The sequence below is a fragment of the Myxocyprinus asiaticus genome, chromosome 50 (genome assembly GCF_019703515.2).
Source record: "Myxocyprinus asiaticus isolate MX2 ecotype Aquarium Trade chromosome 50, UBuf_Myxa_2, whole genome shotgun sequence".
Classification (NCBI taxonomy): domain Eukaryota; kingdom Metazoa; phylum Chordata; class Actinopteri; order Cypriniformes; family Catostomidae; genus Myxocyprinus; species Myxocyprinus asiaticus.
This window is the reverse complement of record NC_059393.1, coordinates 1,026,860-1,048,563: the sequence shown is the minus strand read 5'-3', so window position 1 is coordinate 1,048,563 and position 21,704 is coordinate 1,026,860. Positions and strand designations below refer to the sequence as shown.

The window sequence follows — 21,704 nt, the reverse complement described above, 5'->3', positions numbered from 1 at the left end:
TGTGCCTTTAAGCAGCTTGGAAAATTCCATAAAATTATGTCAAGCCTTTAGACAATTAGCCAATTAGCTTCTGATAAGAGGTGTACTGAATTGGAGGTGTACCTATGGATGTATTTTAAGGCCTACCTTCAAACTCAGTGCCTCTTTGCTTGACATCATGGTAAAATCAAAAGAAATCAGCCAAGACAAAATTTGGACCTCCACAAGTCTGGTTCATTCTTGGGAACAATTTCCAAATGCCTGAAGGTACCATGTTCATCTGTACAAACAATAGTACGCAAGTATATAAACCAGGGGACCATGCCATCATACCGCTCAGGAAGGAGATGCATTCTGTCTCCTAGTGATGAACGTAGTTTGGTGTAAAAAGTGCAAATCAATCCCAGAACAACAGCAAAGGACCTTGTGAAGATGCTGGAGGAAACAGGTAGACAACATTACCTGAAAGGCTGCTCAGCAAGGAAGAAGCCACTGCTCCAAAACCGCCATAAAAAAGCCAGACTACAGTTTGCAAGTTCACATGGGGACAAAGATCTTACTTCTTGGAGAAATGTCCTCTGGTCTAATGAAACAAAAATTTAACTGTTTGGCCATAATGACCGTTGTTATGTTTGGAGTAAAAAGGGTGAGGCTTGCAAGCTGAAGAACACCATCCCAACCGTGAAGCATGGGGGTGGCAGCATCATGTTTTGGGGGTGCTTTGCTGCAGGAGGGACTGGTGCACTTCACTAAATAGATGGCATCATGAGGAAGGAAAATTATGTGGATATATTGAAGCAACATCTCAAGACCTCAGCCAGGAAGTTAAAGCTCGGTTGCAAATGGGTATTCCAAATGGACAATGACCCCAAGCATACCTCCAAAGTTGTGGAAAAATGACTTAAGGACAACAAAGTCAAGGTATTGGAGTGGCTATGCAAAAAATGTATGTGAAAAATACTTCCGGAACACAGACAGCTGAAAACGTGGGTGGGCATTGTTGCGCTCTGTTATTCTTGTTGCCTATATATTCTGTTTACTGCCAGGTATTATAAAACTATCTTGGAGGTCGGGTTTTGGAATGAGGGGGCATGGCTAATTCAATGGCTCAGTCACATGAAAGCTTGAATCTCAGAATGCTCAAATCTCTTACAGCACCTTTAATAATTTTACTCACAAAATATAGCTTTAGATGGAGAACGACAACCATTTAGGTGTTATTTGGAGTAAAAATGAAGTTCAGGCTCAACTTGTGCAGTTGTTGGCTATCATGATATCTTAAAGTAGTTAATGGTATTTCCATTACTAACCTCGGACCATCGCTTCATGACATCATCACACTCAGGTAAGGCACTGCCAAAAAATAAATAAAAATGTGGGCCTCTTCCGGTATAAGCCACCTCCAGCTATTTTAGCGATACCAAAATACTACATTATGTTGCTTTATATTGCAGGCTGGCAATATATGTCATCATATTATTATCATTAATCATTATTTTCATAAACACATTGGTTTGTAGCACAAATAGTTTTAACGTTTAATGCATTTTGCCATCATTTAATCACACACTGTTGCACAGGCAGAATGAATTAAGAGTTCAGGCGCTGATCACCTTTTGAAATGATTATGATTAATATATGCTTTTCTGACACTACACTCAAAGCACTTTTACACCGTGAACAGGGGACTCTCCTCAACCACCACCAGTGTACAGCATCCACCTGGATGATGCGACGGCAGCCATAGTGCGCCAGTATGCTCACCACACACCAGCTATTGGTGAAGAGGAGAGAGTAGAGTGATAGAGCCAATTAATGGATGGGGATTATTAGGAAGCCATGATTGATAAGTGCCAATGGGGGGAATTTGGCCAGGACACCAGGGTTACACCCCTACACTTTTCGAGAAGTGAAGTAATAAATGAAGGCAACATCAGAGGTTTTACATATAAATATGAATGTAGGTTTACATGGAGACATTAAAAAACTGCATTGTCATGCTCTCTGTAAAGTAAGAAGCAGATTTTATTATTGTCTATTCAATAACAACACACAGCAACAAGTGAATACTTACAGGTACTCTTTTACTATAAATGCTGATGTTAGAAAAGTATCCGACATTAGGATATTATTCTGCTTTTCATCCTATGGTTGTGTAATAGTTTATAAGCCCATATCACTAAATTATGGGTTTATTATCCTTCTAGTTATTTACATTGCAGTCAATGACAGCGGAACTCACACTGGCCGGAAATGCAGCCGCTTGCTTGCTTCCACGTTGCAAAATAAGCTGGATAAAGCCACATGTTTTTGACCAGTTTTGCAAATGTAATATATTAAACATCACATTAAGAATATACACTGATGCGAATGAAAACAATGGACACCGGAAATTGAAAACAAGCAAATCATGGACTACTTACGCGTTCAGGAAAAGGTCGATAGCACAGCCTGTCATGCCTTGCTGCTAAATAATCACTGTTTTTCTTTGTAATATTAAGTAGGCTAACACCTACCAAAATAAATGATTTATAAAAAGGTAAAGCATGATGAATGTGCATCAATAATGTGAACTTATAAAGATATATCTAAAATGGTATCATATATATATATATATATATATATATATATATATATATATATATAATATACACACAGTTGTATTACCCTTGGAGAATGGGTAATATATGTACCATTTTTAAAGAAAACATGAGTGAGCAGGCAAAACACATTTCTTTTATTTCTTATGGGATTCATATTCAACTGTAGGTTATAACAGAATGGCACAATCATAAAAAAAACATGGCAACAAAGAAAAAAATGAAATGACCCCTGTTCAAAAGTCTTCATACCCTTAGTTCTTAATACTGTGTATTGCCCCCTTTAGCATCAATGACAGCGTGCAGTCTTTTGTAATAGTTGTCTATGAGGCCCCAAATTCTTGCAGGTGGTATAGCTGCCCATTCGTCTTGGCAAAATGCCTCCAGGTCATGCAAAGTCTTTGGTCGTCTTGCATGAACCGCACGTTTGAGATCTCCCCAGAGCGGCTCGATGATATTAAGGTCAGGAGACTGTGATGGCCACTCCAGAACCTTCACCTTTTTCTGCTGTAACCACTGGAGGGTCAATTTGGCCTTGGCTTAGGGTCATTGTCATGCTGGAAAGTCCAAGTGCGTCCCGTGCGCAGCTTTCATGCAGAAGAATGCAAATTGTCTGCCAGTATTTTCTGATAACATGCTGCATTCATCTTGCCATCAATTTTCACAAGATTCCCTGTGCCTTTAGAGCTCACACACCCCCAAAACATCAGTGAGCCACCACAATGCTTCACAGTGGGGATGGTATTCTTTTCACTATAGGCCTTGTTGACTCCTCTCCAAACATAGCGCTTATGGTTGTGACCATAAAGCTCTATTTTGGCCTCGTCACTCCAAATTACAGTGTGCCAGAAGCTGTGAGGCATGTCAAGGTGTTGTCATTTGTGGCATTGGCACAGTAAAGGCTTCTTTCTGGCAACTCAACCATGCAGATCATTTTTGTTCAAGTATCGTCATATTGTGCTCCTTGAAACAACCACAATGTCTTTTTCCAGAGCAGCCTGTATTTCTCCTGAGGTTACCTGTGGGTTTTTCTTTGTAGCAAATTAGCTTAAAAAGGGAATTATTTATAATTAATTATAACTGGTTATAATTAATAATAAATATTTAGATTAGATCTTAGAATTAACTGTAGCAGAATCGATATTACAATTACCTGATCTGTCCGTCCACCGAGCAGACAATATAATTATTTATCAATTCTAAGAAGATTACTTTCCTGGCCAAGGAACAATAGCCTTCCTACTTATACAGTGCTAGCAGTAGTTTAGCATGTAGCAAGGAGCAACATTCAGTGACTTCGAATTGTGAGCGGAACACAGAGACAATCAATTGTGAATATAAGGGATTTAATAAATGAAACTATAACTAACATACAAACAAACTAAGCAAAACATACATATATAGAATGAAGAAAAGTAAGGAAAGGAGAGAGAAGAGCAAAGAATGGCAGTATTTCACATCACTTAACCACAACCTAAATGAGAATCATCAGAGGCACAATTCACCTTAAAAGGGGTTCAAACTTAAACGCGCATCTAATCAGTTGTAAATGGTTACTTGCATTGGTTTGTTGCTGAATAAGAGTCTTGATGCGGTAGACGAGGTTCTCGACGATTTCTTTAGGAGTGAGTTGAAGAAGTCCACAGCAAATCCACAAAGTTACTTGAAGGTAAACACTGCCAGAAGGTTAAACTCAAGAGGAGAGTTTTGGAGTGTGTTGGTCTCAAGAAGAAGAGTTTTGAGCCATGATTAGTCTGCATTCTGGAGTTTTAATAGTTCATTGCCACACCCATTTTGTGGGTGGAGTGGCCAATCAGAGGCATGCATTTTGAGCGGGAGAGACATCCTTTGTCTCCGTTTATGGCCCATTCGCATTTTATTGCTGATCTGGACCGCTAGTGCAGCTTTTAATTCAAAACATAGTAAGAATTGTTCGATGCATTTCACGATCACATGGTGTACATTATAGTGTGAGAAATAAAGAGAAGATCATTTTGATACCAAGAAGGTAACCTCCAGACGATATTAACGCCGAGATACACTCATACACTTGAATATAGGCATTTAACATCTAACTAATACAAGTAAAGGGTTTTAACTAAGTTAATATAATAGGGGAATATACATACAACACATGCATATAGCAGATACATTTATAACTGCTTACTATGGCCTAAAATAGAGAAAATGTCTTTAGGTGTGTGTGTGACGTGTATTGGAATTACTGGAGACAGACAACTGCTCTGGTGCCTGGCACGGGGGTCACCCCCCTTTCTGTGGAATGTGTTTGAAGCTTGATGGAGACACTCCAGAGGCGACCTGTTTTAGCATCCTTTTGATAGTGATAAAGACCATCTGCAATTTAGCACCCATATAAATGTAAACGCGGAGGCCAGGTCAGTAATTTATATGCAAATGTCAAAAGGCTAAAAGGGTTTTTTTTAACCAAAGTGTAATTAGCCATCACTGATCTTACACCGACGTTACATCTTTGTATCCCAACAATTCTTCTGGCAGTTGTGGCTGAAATCTTTCTTGGTCTACCTGACCTTGGCTTGGTATCAAGAGAAACCCCTGAATTTTCCACTTCTTAATAAGTGATTGAACAGTACTGACTGGCATTTTCAAGGCTTTGGATATCTTTTTATATCCTTTACCATCTTTATAAAGTTCCATTACCTTGTTACGCAGGTCTTTTGACAGTTCTTTTCTGCTCCCCATGGCTCTGTATCTAGCCTGCTAAGTGCATTCACGTGAGAGCTAATAAACTCATTGACTTATTATACACAGACACTAATTGCAATTTAAAAAGCCACAGGTGTGGGAAATTAACCTTTAATTGCCATTTAAACCTGTGTATATCACCTTATGTGTCTGTAACAAGGCCAAACATTCAAGGGTATGTAAACTTTTGATCAGGGCCATTTGGGTGATTTCTGTTATCATTATGATTTAAAAAGGAGCCAAACAACTATGTGATGATAAATGGCTTCATATGGTCACTATCCTTAAATAAAAGACATGATCAGGCATGATCAGGCATATTTTCAAAATCAGTGCCAAAATTTCACAATTTCTGCCAGGGTATGCAAACTTTTGAGCACAACTGTATATATAATATCAATATATATATATATAAAAGTTGACAAATATTTTAGAAGTTATACTAAAATGTTATAATTTTTTTTTAAATCTTGTATTTATCCTTCATTGTGGCTCTCTGACAATTTTGGCCTGCCATGTGTTTCAACAGATCCAATTTATGTTCAATAGAAATGATTTATTGTTAGAACAATAAAATAGCTTTTGTACCTCTCTGTACATCTTTTAAAGCATAATACTTTAGCAAAAGTGATCTGATGACAAAATAAGGTAATGTATTGGTATTGGTCATCCCTTGTTCTGACTGATTGGATGAGCCATATTCAAAGCATTTGTAAAATGCCAATAAAAATAAACAACTGAAGTAATTGAGTCTAACAGCACAGTTCTTCCTCGTCTTGACTTGTTTGAGCACGTCCCGCTCAATATTTCCGCATTATTTCACGTTTCATTTTTTGCTCTCATGTGTAAATTACGTTAAGTAGTCCTGCCCACTGATAGCTATGCAGGTCTATTTACAGAAGCAAAATCTTTTATCAGATGACACCGTTCTACGGTTGCAAGGTATTTATTGTCATACCGCCCATCTCTATGTATTCTGTTGTGATGGAGCCAGTGTGTCATTAAATGTGTTCCTTCATTATTTCTGCTCCTTCACCATTCATTACTCACTCACAGTCCCCAGACAGGCTCCAGGTTGTGTGAAGCAATGGCCTAGATTTCATTAACAGAGCCACTTCACCCGTGTCAGCACTTTCCCAACGATCCGCTCAAGATGTAACTGTTTAGGGATAATGACTGGGCTGAAAATAAGAAACACAAGTGTTTGCAGAAAGATGTGCTTCACAATCATTACTCCATTAATTACTTTAACCAAGAGCTCTTGTCATAACAAGATAACACAGAGACAGCCAACAGCAGAGTTACAGGAAAAGCACAGTTTAAAACAGACTGAATTACATCTGAACTCATGGTTTCTTGAGGGTTATAGTTTATGTTTGCGGGAAAATCTCAAGTTCTTTAGTGGATAGTGCCTTTAGTGCACTTTAAAGCTTAAAAAGCACCTATGAGTATCATAAAAGTAGTTTTGTGTGATTCATGTGTCATATTCCAAGTCTTTTGATAGGCATACAAAATTGAAAGTTTTTTTTTTTTTTTAACACATCTTGACATCTTCATGAGTGCGTGAGAGAAGCGTGTTCACATGTTCAACTCTAGTTTTTGAGCTAAACAACGCAAGTTCTCGAATGAACACGCAAGTCATTGCAAACAAGCTTCTTTCTTAGTGCTTATGAATGCGAACTTCTAATTATATGTAAATTACCTCTATTATGATTTGCTAAACATTGCACAGTTTAGTGACTGAAAATTATTTTCTATCCTCTACAGGGCAACAGTCGAGGAAGTGGAGGGCGACGTCAGTGAGCTGGAGTCCAAACTAGACAAGGTACATATGAACTAGTGGTCGACTGGATTCACAACAGATGCGTACACACATAAATGTTAGGATAAGGACACGTCTACTGAAAACTTCCTTTCCTATCTTCATAATTTTTAAAAGTGTATGGTTTTCGAAACATTATGTTTTCAATAGAGGAAAACAAAGTTCTAGGCGTAAACGTAGACTTAAGCAATGATCATAATGATACGTTTTCATTTGAAAACAGATTGATTTCACTAAGCGTTTATGCCTATCATCCACACTAGAATGCCATTTTTCTCCACCAAAAACTTAGCATTTTGAATTGGCCATTATAATGTGGATAACAGGCGTAAGTGTAACCTTAAACCACGTCCACACTAATGTTTTCGTTTGACAACACATTGATTTTGCTATGTGTGCACCTTGCATCCACACTAGAATGCTGTTGTCCTTCACCATAAACTGAGCGTTTTAAAAACACTATTTTAGTGTGGTTTAGAGGTGGAAATAGAAGATGTTTTCATTTCAAAATGCATTGATTTCACTATGATTTTTCCTTTCATCCACACTAGAATGCCGTTTTCCTCCGCCATAAACAGATCATTTCTAGTGTGGATAAGAGGCATAAATGTAAATTCTGTGTTTTCAAAAAAACCTGTCTTATCAAATAAATTCATGGAACTTTAATCAAATGAAAACAGAACAATTACGTTTCAACATACCATTGCATTTTATCAAATAAATTGCTTGCAGATCCTCACTGCACATTCCAAAACGCAACAATGGGGTTGTTTTTTGTCAAATGTAGTACTACACAACAGAGCATCACAGTATTGATTAAATCAATGATGAAAACTTTTACTCGGTACAAGAGAACCCTTGCTTGTAATAAATTGCCTTAATATAATAATATAAATATTTTTATAAATATTCCACAATATAAAATTTTGCAAACACATCAGAGTTGTCGGCCATTAGGGCTGTGCAAAGTTGCAGCCTGTAGCACCCCCTTGAAAATGGGCATGTATTTGCAGAACAGCAGCAAATGACCTTATGAAGATCCTGGAGGAAACAGGTAGACAAGTATCTATATCCACAGTAAAATTAGTCCTATATCAACATAACCTGAAAGGCTGCTCAGCAAGGAAGAAGCCAGTGCTCCAAAACCACCATAACAAATCCGACTACAGTTTGTATGGGTACATGGGGACAAAATCTTATTTTTGGAGAAATTTCCTCTAGTCTGATGAAACAAAAATGGAACTTTTTGGCCATAATGACCATCGTTATGTTTGGAGGAAAAAGGGTGAGGCTTGCATGTCGAAGAACACCATCACAACCATGAAGCATGTGGGTGGCAGCATCATGTTGTGGGGGTGCTGCAGGAGGGACTGGTGCACTTCAGAAAATAGATGGCATCATGAGGAAGGGAAATATGTGGATTAATTGAAGCAACATCTCAAGACATCAGCCATGAAGTTAAAGCTCAGTTGCAAATAGGTCTTCCAAATTGACAATGACCCCAAGCATACCTCCAAAGTTGTGGCAAGATGGCATAAGGACAACAAAGTCAAGGTATTGGAGTGGCCATCACAAAGCCCTGACCTCAATGAAACTGAAAAAGCATGTGCGAGCAAGGAAGCCTACAATGGAATGGGCCAAAATTACAGCAACTTATTGTGAGAAACTAGTGAAAGGCTACCCAAAATGTTTGACCCAAGTTAAACAATTTAAAGGCAATGCTACCAAATACTAACAAATTGTATGTCAACTTCTGACCCACTGGGAATGTGATGAAAGAAATAAAAGCTGAAATTAATCCTTCTCTCTACTATTATTTTATTTCACATTCTTAAAATAAAGTAGTGATCCTAACTGACCTAAGACAGGGAATGTTTTCTATGATTAAATGTCAGGAATTGTGAAAAACTTTAAATGTATTTTGCTAAGTTTTATGTAAACTTCTGACTTCAACTGTATGTTTTTGACTCTATGGTTTAATGTGTTTACTAAACTGCAAAAGGCTGCAATTTAATTAACATATATAGTCTAAATGTGCTCCATATTTTAAGATAAATGAGCGCTCTGCTCTCTGTCATCTACACACACAGAGTGTGCATGATTCTCACGATGAGCTTTCAGTGTATAAGTGGCTGGCCTCACACATTTCTTTTTAAGCGCGCATCACATGCAGTGAGTATATTTATTCATATGAATCTCAGCCTCAGCACAATATCATTACAATAGGACATAGCACAATGTTTATTTAAATTTTTTTTCGTCATCAACAGAGTGCTCAAAGACAATACGCTTGCGGCCCGATTTTTTCTAACCATGCAGTATGCACATGTGCCTGGAACTATTGCACAAATTAGTGGGTCCACAAATTTGCAGGACTCACAACTGAGCCATTGCTTTCCACGACGAAGCGCTAGAAGAAGATGCAATCATCGTAAAAATACAGGAAATGAAGGTGGAAACAACAACAGTGGATGTGCACGTCAAGAGTGCATGTGTGAGGAGGTCTGAAGATACCTGCATTTGTATAACTCGAGTCTGAAGGAATATAAAGGCATCTTTATGAGTGTAAACTCCTGAAGAGAAGTAGTCCAGTATCTCATAGCAGTCGTAGTGCGCATGCACCAACCGCCCTTTTATGCACGCTCAGTCAAATGGAGTATACTTTGAAAGGTTGAGCAATCTATGCAGAAGGTAAGCATTCCCATAAAAAACAGCTTAATTGGCAAAATATTGGCCAGGGGTGTGTTTCCTAAAAGCATTGTTTGCCAACTGTCATTGCAAGTTCCATCATTACCAAGTTAAACACAGAAATCTCATGTAGCGTGAAACCCCACTATCACAGCGCAATTTAGCTACTATCATTTAATATTCGTAGAAGTTATGACTCCACCCCCTGTGTAACATCATTAGCTCTATATTGTTCAATCAACGTAGTTTGTACAATGGATGTGCTTCATAGTTTCTGCGGTTTTGGGAAAGGACTAGCTAGTTAAATTCTCCAACGATGCATCATACTACAGTGGTTAAGCAGTGAGTTGTACGTGAAACACACCCCTGGCCAAAATTGTTGGTCTGTCACTAGCTTGGACCTGAGGAAAGGAAAGTGCATCCAACAACTAAATCCATCACACTCATCTTGTTTGATACGAGAGCCTCTTTCCTGCTGTATTCACCATTGACTGCTATATAAACAGGAGCAGGGAGCAAAGGAGAGAGAGAGAGAGAGAGAGAGAGTGAGCGAGCTGCTCATTGTTGGATCAGATTGCAGACCCACCCAATGTCATTTGGCAAAGTGACTCACACTGCACACTTCCCTATCTCTCTCTTTCTTTCTCTCTGAGGAAGGATATGAGGTCTTTAGGAGGAGCTCTGAATGTACACTGCAGCTTTTCTTAGAAATCAGCACAATCTGTGACTGTGCACTGCGTGAGACGTGTCATAATCGAACATATATAGAGATGTGTGTGTGTGTGTGTGTGTATGTATGTGTGTGTGCGTATATATATATATATATATATATATATATATTTATATACAGTTGTGCTCAAAAGTTTGCATACCCTGGCAGAAATTGTGAAATTTTGACGATCATGCAAAAAAACTGTCTTTTATTTAAGGATAGTGATCATATGAAGCCATTTATTGTCACATAGTTGTTTGGCTCCATTTTAAATCACAGTGATAACAGAAATCACCCAAATGGCCCTGATCAAAAGTTTACATACCCTTGAATGTTTGGCCTTGTTACAGACACACAAGGTGACACACACAGGTTTAAATGGCAATTAAAGGTTAATTTCCCACACCTGTGGCTTTTTAAATTGCAATTAATGTCTGTGTAATAAATAGTCAATGAGTTTGTTAGCTCTCACGTGGATGTACTGAGCAGGCTAGACACTGAGCCATGCGGAGCAGAAAAGAACTGTCAAAAGACCTGCGTAACAAGGTAATGGAACTTTATAAAGATGGAGAAGGATATAAAAAGATATCCAAAGCCTTGAAAATACCAGTCAGTACTGTTCAATCACTTAAGAAGTGGAAAATTCGGGGATCTCTTGATACCAAGAGGTAGACCAAGAAAGATTTCAGCCACAACTGCCAGAAGAATTGTTCGGGATACAAAGAAAAACCCACAGGTAACCTCAGGAGAAATACAGGCTGCTCTGGAAAAAGATGGTGTGGTTATTTCAAGGAGCACAATACGACGATATTTGAACAAAAATGAGCTGCATGGTTGAGTTGCCAGAAAGAAGCCTTTACTGTGTCAATGCCACAAAAAAGCCAGGTTACAATATGCCCGACAACACCTTGACACGCCTCACAGCTTCTGGCACACTGTAATTTGGAGTGACGAGACCAAAATAGAGCTTTATGGTCACAACCATAAGTGCTATGTTTGGAGAGGGGTCAACAAAGCCTATAGTGAAAAGAATACTATCCCCACTGTGAAGCATTGTGGTGGCTTACTGATGTTTTGGGGGTGTGTGAGCTCTAAAGGCACAGGGAATCTTGTGAAAATTGATGGCAAGATGAATGCAGCATGTTATCAGAAAATACTGGCAGACAATTTGCATTCTTCTGCACGAAAGCTGAGCATGGGACGCTCTTGGACTTTCCAGCATGACAATGACCCTAAGCACAAGGCCAAGTTGACCCTCCAGTGGTTACAGCAGAAAAAGATGAACATTCTGGAGTGGCCATCACAGTCTCCTGACCTTAATATCACCGAGCCACTCTGGGGAGATCTCAAACGTGCGGTTCATGCAAGACGACCAAAGACTTTGCATGACCTGGAGGCATTTTGCCAAGACGAATGGGCAGCTATACCACATGCAAGAATTTGGGGCCTCATAGACAACTATTACAAAAGACTGCATGCTGTCATTGATGCTAAAGGGGGCAATACACAGTATTAAGAACTAAGGGTATGCAGACTTTTGATATATATTATTATTATTATTATTATTATTATTATTATATCAGATCAGGTGGTCAATGAACATGAAAACAGGTATTACTAGAAAGCACTACCAAGTAGCAAAATACCAGGTATCAAGGTATTAGCAAGGTATTCTTGGATGATCTTTTAAATATGGTGTTTAAACTGATACAATTTGAACAAACCCCTCACCCAAGTTTTGCATGGCCAAACACTACTCACATCTTCAGAAAATGTAAAACTATAGCTAAAATTATGTCTCTGTTATTCTGTTCTGTGTTTAGCTGGTGAAGTTGTGCATTGGAATGATAGATGCTGGAAAGGCGTACAACACGGCCAACAAACAATTTGTGAACGGAATTCGAGAGTTAGCTCAGCAGTCTGCCAAGGATGATGTCATCGAGGTGAGTTAAGATGAACACATGATGGGGGCCTGTGTAGCTCAGCAAGTAAAGACGCTGACTACCACACCTAGAGTCGCAAGTTCGAATCCAGGGTGTGCTGAGTGACTCCAGTCAGGCTTCCTAAGCAACAAATTGGCCCGGCTGCTAGGGTGGATAGAATCACGTTGGGTTAACCTGCTCGTGGTCACTATAATGTGGTTCTCGCTCTCAGTGGGGTGCGTGGTGAGTTGTGCGTGGATGCCACGGAGAATAACGTGATCCTCCACGCGTCTCCGCGGTAACATGCTCAACAAGCCACGTGATAAGATGCGTGGATTGACGGTCTCAGACGCAAAGGCAACTGAGATTCGTCCTCCGCCACCCAGATTGAGGTGAGTCACTACGCCACCATGAGGACTTAGAGCGCATTAGGAATTGGGCATTCCAGATTGGGGAGAAAAAAAAAAAAAAAAAGATGAACACATGATAACAATCAGTTGAGATTAGCATTGTTATTTTGGTATGTTGGAATTATCTTCAAAGGCTTGAGATCTTGTTCAGTATATTTTTATATATATTAATATGTTCAGTATGAGAAAAGACTGCTGTTTATAAAGTGATCTTTTGAAAGGCTGCTTGGTTTGTGTTTACACACAAACACTGGCCTCAAACCGACATTCCTAGTCTTTGCATATTTACTTTCCTGCATCTTTGAATCCATTGATAACACACCATTTTACTGTTAAAACATGCCAGTGTATGCAACTGGCACGGGTATATACAACCAACAAAATCTGTCAAGAGCATGTGCAAGTCATTTTTAAAAACCCCAAAATAAGAAATTATATTTCGCTTGAAATGATCATTTCAAATGATGCCTCTCTGAACCATTTGTATTTGCATTGTGTTTCAACACAACAAATTTATTCTATGAAAGAAATACATTTCTTTGTCAGTATTTCTATGACAAATAAGCACATTTTGCTCAAATTCTCCAAAATACACAAATGTATTATTTATGTCTTAATGGATTTACACATCATGGTGCAGGGCTCCAGACTGACTAAAATGGTCGCAAATGTGACCAAAAATAAATGATTGCGACAATCATTTAAAATCTAGTCGCTTTTGGCGACAGTCGGGTTGTGTGCGTTCATATGCGGTTTTGTCAAATATCATCTTGTGAGTTATTGAATACATCTTTAGAATGCGCACCAGTGTGTCTCGCGTCGCTTTTCACCCATTCTGTTTCTGACAAGCTCGCTGTACTGCCCACAACAACAAACCCAGCGCAAGAAAGTCGTGAGCAAATGACTCTTTTAAACCGGGTCTTTTTCGTGATTCACCGAAAAGAACAGAGTTTGAACTCAGGAGCTCAGGTTAGCAGTTTGAATTTGAGGAACTTTCTCAGTGAATCAGCCGTCAGTGAGCTCACAACTTGGAGTGCAGACATTTCAAAATAAGTCCCATGCGTATTTCTGGCTTATATTTGTATAAATTATGAAAGGGGTGTGAACATTTATGAGACAAAAGGGAATGCAAATTTATCTTCTCAACTTTATATACTGTTTATTAAACCTCTGATTAATGGGTTATCAGCTGTCTGGCTGTCTATCTTGTTTCTGAACAGCAATCTAAATCGAGCAATTCTGTGATTTGGTGACTAAAAACAGCCATTTGGCTCCTTAATGTTTCAGTTTAGGAGCAAATGGCTGGAGTCTGGAGCCCTGTGGTAGTTTAGACATCCGTTTATTTAATGAATCTAATGAGAAGAAGAAGCTTTTATTTTTGTCACACATTATACATTTGCATATATACAGTGAAATTCTTTTTTTTTTCCACATATCCCAGCTAAGCTGGGGTCAGAGCGCAGGGTCAGCCATGTTACGGCGCCCCTGGAGCAGTGGCATCTTGACAGTGTTGGGACTTGAACCCCTGACCTTGTGGTCAGTAACCCAGAGCCTTAACCGCTGAGCCACCACTGCCCACTACCATTGAGAATAATGGGAATTACTAAATAACTCATAATTAAAATGTCTAGATGCATTACAGTAATAAAATTATAGTTTCCTTAAAGATAAAGGAAATCTTGTTTTTTGGACCTTTGTAAGATTTTTTGCATTGTGACATTTTTACGATTACAATTAAAGGGTTAGTTCACCCAAAAATTTAAATTCTCTCATCATTCACTCACCCTCATGATATCCCAGATGTGTATGACTTTATTTCTTCAGCAGAACACATTTGAAGAAAATTTTTTTCCTCTGTCCTTTACATGTTTTTGTGGGATTCAGACAACGTTTATCTGGGATTCGTAGTCTTTGTTGTTTTAATGTCTTGTACATTTGTGGACTGACTCTGTGTACATTTCTCTAATTTCTTCACAGTCCAGTCTTTCCAAGTTTGCTGAGAGTCTTCAAGAGATGATCAACTATCACACAGTAATAAAATCTCCCTTAAGTACTCAGCTTTTGCTGTGTTGGCGTATTCTGTAAATACATTATTTTTTTTTTTCTCTCTCTGGTGTCAGGTTTGCATGTGTATTTTTGAAATAAGCTTAGATGAGAATGATGACTTCAAGAAAAAATGACAGAGATTATTTGCTGCGCTAGGAACAATTTTCCTCTAGCGTCAGGAGTTTATATTCATTACAGTTAGATTGTGGTAATAAAATTATTTAGGGTCCATCATTTATGTGTGTGTGTGTATGTGTGTGTGTGTGTGTGTATATATATATATATATATATATATATATACACACACAGTGCATCTGGAAAGTATTCACAGCGCTTCACTTTTTCCACATTTTGTTATGTTAAAGCCTTATTCCAAAATGGATTAAATTCATTATTTTCCTCAAAATTCTACAAACAATACCCCATGATGACAATGTGAAAGAAGTTTGTTTGAAATCTTTGCAAATTTATTAAAAATAAAAAAATGAAAAAAATCACATGTACATACTGTAAGTATTCACAGCATTTGCGCAATACTTTGTTGAAGCACCTTTGGCACCAATTACAGCCTCAAGTCTTTTTGAGTATGATGCTACAAGCTTGGCACACCTATTTTTGGGCAGTTTCTCCCATTCTTCTTTGCAGGACCTCTCAAGCTCCATCAGGTTGGATGGGGAGTGTCGGTGCACAGCCATTTTCAGATCTCTCCAGAGATGTTCAATCGGGTTCAAGTCTGGGCTCTGGCTGGGCCACTCAAGGACATTCACAGAGTTGTCCCGGAGCCACTCCTTTGTTATCTTGGCTGTGTGCTTAGGGTCGTTGTCCTGTTGTAAGATGAACCTTCGCCCCAGTCTGAGGTCCAGAGCGCTGTGGAGCAGGTTTTCATCAAGGATGTCTCTGTACATTGCTGCATTCATCTTTCCCTCGATCCTGACTAGTCTCCCAGTTCCTGCCGCTGAAAAACATCCCCACAGCATGATGCTGCCACCACCATGCTTCACTGTAGGGATGGTATTGGCCAGGTGATAAGCGGTGCCTGGTTTCCTCCAGACATGACGCTTGCCATTCAGGCCAAAGAGTTCAATCTTTGTTTCTCATGGTCTGAGAGTCCTTCAGGTGCCTTTTGGCAAACTCCAGGCAGGCTGTCATGTGCCTTTTACTGAGGAGTGGCTTCCGACTGGCCACTCTACAATACAGGCCTGATTGGTGGAGTGCTGCAGAGATGGTTGTTCTTCTGGAAGTTTCTCCTCTCTCCACAGAGAAATGCTGGAGCTCTGTCAGAGTGACCATCGGGTTCTTGGTCACCTCCCTGACTAAGGCCCTTCTCCCCCGATCGCTCAGTTTGGCCGGGCGGCCAGCTCTAGGAAGAGTCCTGGTGGTTCTAAACTTCTTCCATTTACAGATGATGGAGGCCACTGTGCTCATTGGGACCTTCAATGCTGCAGAAATTTTTCTGTACCCTTCCCCAGATCTGTGCATCGATACAATCCTGTCTCGGAGGTCTACAGACAATTCCTTGGACTTCATGGCTTGGTTTGTGCTCTGACATGCACTGTTAACTGTGGGACCTTATATAGACAGGTGTGTGCCTTTCCAAATCATGTCCAATCAACTGAATTTACCACAGGTGGACTCCAATCAAGTTGTAGAAACATCTCAAGGATGATCAGTGGAAACAGGATGCACCTAAGCTCAATTTTGAGTGTCATGGCAAAGGCTGTGAATACTTATGTACATGTGATTTTTTTCGTTTTTTATTTTTAATAAATTTGCAAAGATTTCAAACAAACTTCTTTCACATTGTCATCATGGGGTATTGTTTGTAGAATTTTGAGGAAAATAATGAATTTAATCCATTTTGGAATAAGGCTGTAACATAACAAAATGTGGAAAAAGTGAAGCGCTGTGAATACTTTCCGGATGCACTGTATATATATATATATGTGTATGTGTGTGTGTGTGTGTGTGTGTGTATGTATATATATATATATATATATATATATATATATATATATATATATATATATATATATATATATATGGGCTAGGAAATTGAACGTGTTTATTTCTGCGATTAATAGTTTCTTGGCAAATATTGAAATTCTAATTGTAATTAATTCAATTTGTTAAATCAATTAGCATATCATGTAATTCATTTGATTAAAATTTTGAAATGATTGAAGACCATAAATTAAACGCATGTAACACACAAAAACACGTGGTGACCATGGTATAAAATTGTATTCCTGACCATTAAATTTTGTGAATTAATGCACACTTGAGATCTACATTACCACCTCTGTGTAATTCAACTGTAGCCAATTATTCCTTACTTAGCATTGAATTCTGGATTCTGAAGGGGTGACAGACATTCCAAAGTGATGATTAATTTTCTATAACTGCATGGCTATAAAAATCAATTGAAAATCATGTCATTCTACAATCCAAATGGCTCTACAGTGCTGCTGGTGTCCCTGCTGTTGCCTGGAGCAGTTTTATACTGGAACTCTATGAGTCAGTGTTTAAGTCTGTGATAAGATCAACTGACTTGTGGTTAAAGTCCTCATGAACTGGAACTAAGCGCATGATGTTTTCAGCACAGAAGTGTTTGGCCTATTTCATTCATGACACACTCCAGCTATCTGATTTCACTTTCCTAGGAATGTTAACAAACACTCCAACACATTTTCTCTCTCTCTCAAAGTGCGGAAGCAATAGCAAATTTGAAAATAATAATAAAAATAATAATAATAATAATAATTTTTAAAGTAATCATAGCAGTTGCTTGACTTTTGACCTTTTGTTTTGTTTTGCAGATTTTGTTCGACCAAGCACAGCGATCAATCAAATCACAACTGCAGACGTTTGTGCGAGAGTGAGTATCCAAACAAAGTTAAGCCTAGTTGTTGAATCGTAAGTGATTCTGATGCCGTCATTAGTGCGGTAGTAAACTTTGGAATTATCGGATTCCACTTTTCACTTTTTTACTACTTGATAACTGTAATTAGGTTTGCACTATTAAAAAAAATGAATGCTTGATATTAAAAATGAGGTCATTACTCATGGAGATACACTTTCTTGATTTCAAAATCTGAATTTCTTCTATTAAAACATAATTAATGAAATCTGCATTTTCACTAGTAGAATATCACAATGATCAGGAATCAACATTTACACAAAAATAGATTTTCAAAAATATATCAACAATTACCATTTACTAGTAAGTAGTACATAGCTGATATGTGTATTTGGAATTGAAGTTAGTAAGAAATTCTAGATATCTGTAATTGATTTTTGAACAGGAGTGAATGACAGATCATTGTGAAATTCTAGTTGTGAAATGCAGATATCAATAATAACTTTGTTATTCAACTTTATTGAAAGTCAATAACTGTAATCTCAACAGTAATTTAAAATTCCATTTTTTTTAAATCAATAATGGGCATTTCTGCAAGTAATGATGCCATTTTTAAATCAAGAATTAAAATTTTACTAGTGCAAATCTAATTACTGATAAAAATAAATAAGAAAATAGCTCTTTCACTAGTAGTAATTCCATAGCTGATATCAGTTAGCATTTTAACTAGTGAAAATTGAAATATAGATATCTATAATTCATGTCTTGCACCTGATAAATGATAAAAGGGCTTGCCATACACTTTTGTACATTGTAAAATACATGAAAAAAGCTTTGTATAGGCATATATTATATTTTGTTATCCGTTTGACCTTTAAGTACAGGAGTGAATCTCATTACTGTAATGTGTCTATTCATTTTTATACTTTTTAAGTTTGTTTGTGATTCACATCATTTTCAATGATGATTAGATTCTAATTAAATTATATATTTTTTTTATTATTATTATAATTTTTTAATGAAAATCAGCATAAATTACAGGCAGTACAACGAATACTGTACTACCATGATGTATAAATATCTTTGTTGTTTTTTTCTTCACAGTACAGTAATTAGATTAAAGATTTTTCCTATTGGAATATTATTACTTGGCTGGAAATAATATTACAATTCCACACATCTTTTTAACGGCTTTTGCAATATTCATTGTAAACAGTTCATATTGCCCAGTCACTTGTGATGCACCAACTAAAATGACTTTGATTAACATTGTTTTTTCCATGTTTTTCAAAACAGTATAAACAAAGCCAACTTTGTCTATTATGTAAGGTATGAATTGCTTTGCTTTTGCAGGGACCTTCGGAAGTTTAAAGAAGCTAAGAAACAATTTGACAAAGTGAGTGAAGAGAAAGAGGCAGCTCTGTCCAAAAATGCCCAGGCACCTCGCAACAAACAACATGAAGTGGAAGAGGCCACCAACATCCTCAATGCAACACGCAAGTGTTTCCGACACATCGTTCTGGACTATGTACTGCAGGTAAGACCACTTCAACACAGCCTGATGTGAAATAACAATATAGAACTGCCAGCCGAATTTAAGGATAAACTATTTAAATGTGAGGGTCGATTCATGTTGCACAATAAACGTGACCTCCCTTCTCACTTCCTGTGCTGTGTAGTAATGACTGCACACTGTTACACTCTTGGATTTAATTATTCCTATTAGCAAGAAGGGCAAGATCAGTCTAACAGCTATAACTCATAGATTTCTATCATTGTTATTTTGGGTCAATCTTCCTCTCCAGTTGACATGTAATAGCCTGGAAAGTCAAATAAATCTTTCCAGTGGGTCAGTGTTTAACTCTTTATAGTGTACTTGGCGTGCAGGAGCTTGGCATGCGGTAGAGTGCGCTCCCTGGTGGCACATAGAGAGAACAGCATATTTCCACTGAGTATATTGAAGACTTGCCAGTTTAGGATTTCAGGAAGCAAATGTGCTATGTTTAATAGTGGTCATCATTATTTATTATAAGTATTAGTAGCTGCTTTAACCTTTAATAACGACTCCTGCTATGCTGGGGAAACCAAGAAATGAATGTTGGGCACTTGTGGGCTTTCACTTTTGTTTTAAAACAAATATAAAAAAAAAATATATATATATATATATATATATATATATATATATATATATATGTATATGTATATGTGTGTGTGTAAATAAAACTGAATTTCTCTGTAAGTTATTTCTTTATTTTTCAGATTAATGTGCTCCAGTCCAAGAGACGATCAGAAATCCTCAAATCGGTAAACAATTCCTGCCATGTTTTGCACCCTTTATGTTTATTTAAGACTTCAAGTTAGAGACAGGTGAATTATGGAAGTGTTTTGTCTCTCTCTTCAGATGCTGTCCTTCATGTACGCTCACCTGACCTTCTTCCATCAAGGTTATGATCTGTTCAGTGAACTACAACCCCTCATGAAACAACTCACCGGACAGGTACATCATGTCTGTCTGTCCGTCAAGTCTTTCAAATCTGTCTGTCTGTCCAATCTGTCTGTCTTTCGAGTCTATCTATCTGTATGTCTTTCTCTCTGTCTATCGAGTCTGTCAAATCTGTCTGTCTGTCGAGTCGATCGATCCATCTGTCTGTCAAATCTGTCTGTCTGCCCGCCCAATCTAATTTCTGTCGAGTTTTTCTCTGTCTGTCTACCTAACCATCTGTCTGTCTATCTATCCATCTGTCTGTCTGTATTTCTATCTGTCTGTCTGTCTTTTTATCCATCTGTATTTTTATCCTTCGTTCTATGCGTCTTGTCTATCCATCCATCCATCCATCCATCCATCAAATCTGTTGGTCTGCCTGTCTATCCATCTATCTTTTTATCTATCCATTTGTCTATGTTTGTCTGTCTTTCTGTCTGTTGAGTCTTTCTGTCTGTCTGTCTATCTCTCCATCTGTCTGTCCAATCTGTCTGTCTTTCACTCTGTCCATCGAGTCTGTCAGATCAGTCTGTCTGTAGAGTCTGTCTGTCTGTTGAATCTGTCTTTTTATCTGTCTGTCTGTCTTTCTGTCTATCAGTCTGTCTGTTGAATCTGTCTGTCTTTCTATCTATCCATCTTTCTGTCTAATTGCTCAGTCTGTCTGTTGAGTCTGTCCTGTCTCTCTGTCTACAGTATCTATCTGTCTTTCTGTCTCTTTCTTTCTGTCAGTTGAATATGTTTGTCTGTCTTTGTCGAATCTGTCTATCCATCTGTCAGTCTGTTGTATCTGTCAGTTGAATATGTCTGCCAGTCTGTCTGTCGAATTATGATGAATGTTCTCTCTATGTAAAAGCAAAAGTTTGATTTCTGTTTTCTTTTTGACCCTCAAGGACTGACCGGCATGTGAATGCTTGTGTCCTGAGGGCAGAAATAAGAGGTTTTTCAAGATGTGTGATTGGCCTGTGCTAACACTTAGCTAGCACTGGAAACAGGATGTTAAATTGGTGATTAAGGGGTTTTCCCTGTCTGGCAGTTAAATGGAGTGTGTGAGACAGTTGTGAGAGTGGCAGTGGATTGTAAAGCACAGGGCTGTCTGGATTTGTTTTCATCTGTCTGACAATATGAAGCTCAAGAGAGTGGAACGCTTATGTCGAGAGGTTTGGAGAAGCTGCCCACAGGTTTGTTTATTTTCATCATGGACTGCTTAAAGATGAAAGCCAACATATTCATGAAGGACTGATATTGCAATACAGGTCAACATTTTGGACACACATTCTTTAAGATGTTCTGAATGATTTTTAGTGTGTTGCTAAGCAGTGGCTAGGGTGTTTTAGGTGGTTTCTTGGGTGTTCTGAATGGTCGTTTACTTTGCCAGATCTCTCCAAGCTTTTATTATATTCCTGTCTCTAGATATTACTTGGGATCCTCCTTCAATGCAAGTCTTTGGGGAGATTTCACCCAT

The 21,704-nt window shown here is 38.1% G+C and overlaps 1 protein-coding gene across 12 annotated transcripts in view; it reads left to right on the top strand.

The window, feature by feature from the left end:
* Positions 1-21,704, top strand: part of LOC127438686 (arf-GAP with coiled-coil, ANK repeat and PH domain-containing protein 2-like) — a 100,327-nt gene that overhangs the window by 25,414 nt on the left and 53,209 nt on the right. For 11 of the 12 annotated variants that reach the window (XR_007896790.1, XR_007896792.1, XR_007896791.1 and 8 more), the window contains 7 exons: positions 7,071-7,128; positions 12,349-12,468; positions 14,835-14,888; positions 17,720-17,778; positions 19,114-19,297; positions 20,020-20,064; positions 20,162-20,257. Coding sequence is in view for 4 of the 12 variants with exons in the window: in XM_051694455.1 (XP_051550415.1) it covers positions 7,071-7,128; positions 12,349-12,468; positions 14,835-14,888; positions 17,720-17,778; positions 19,114-19,297; positions 20,020-20,064; positions 20,162-20,257 (616 nt within the window). In the remaining 8 variants the exon portion in view is untranslated. The remainder of the gene's footprint in view (positions 1-7,070; positions 7,129-12,348; positions 12,469-14,834; positions 14,889-17,719; positions 17,779-19,113; positions 19,298-20,019; positions 20,065-20,161; positions 20,258-21,704) is intronic. The other variant, XR_007896794.1, reaches the window with a different exon arrangement.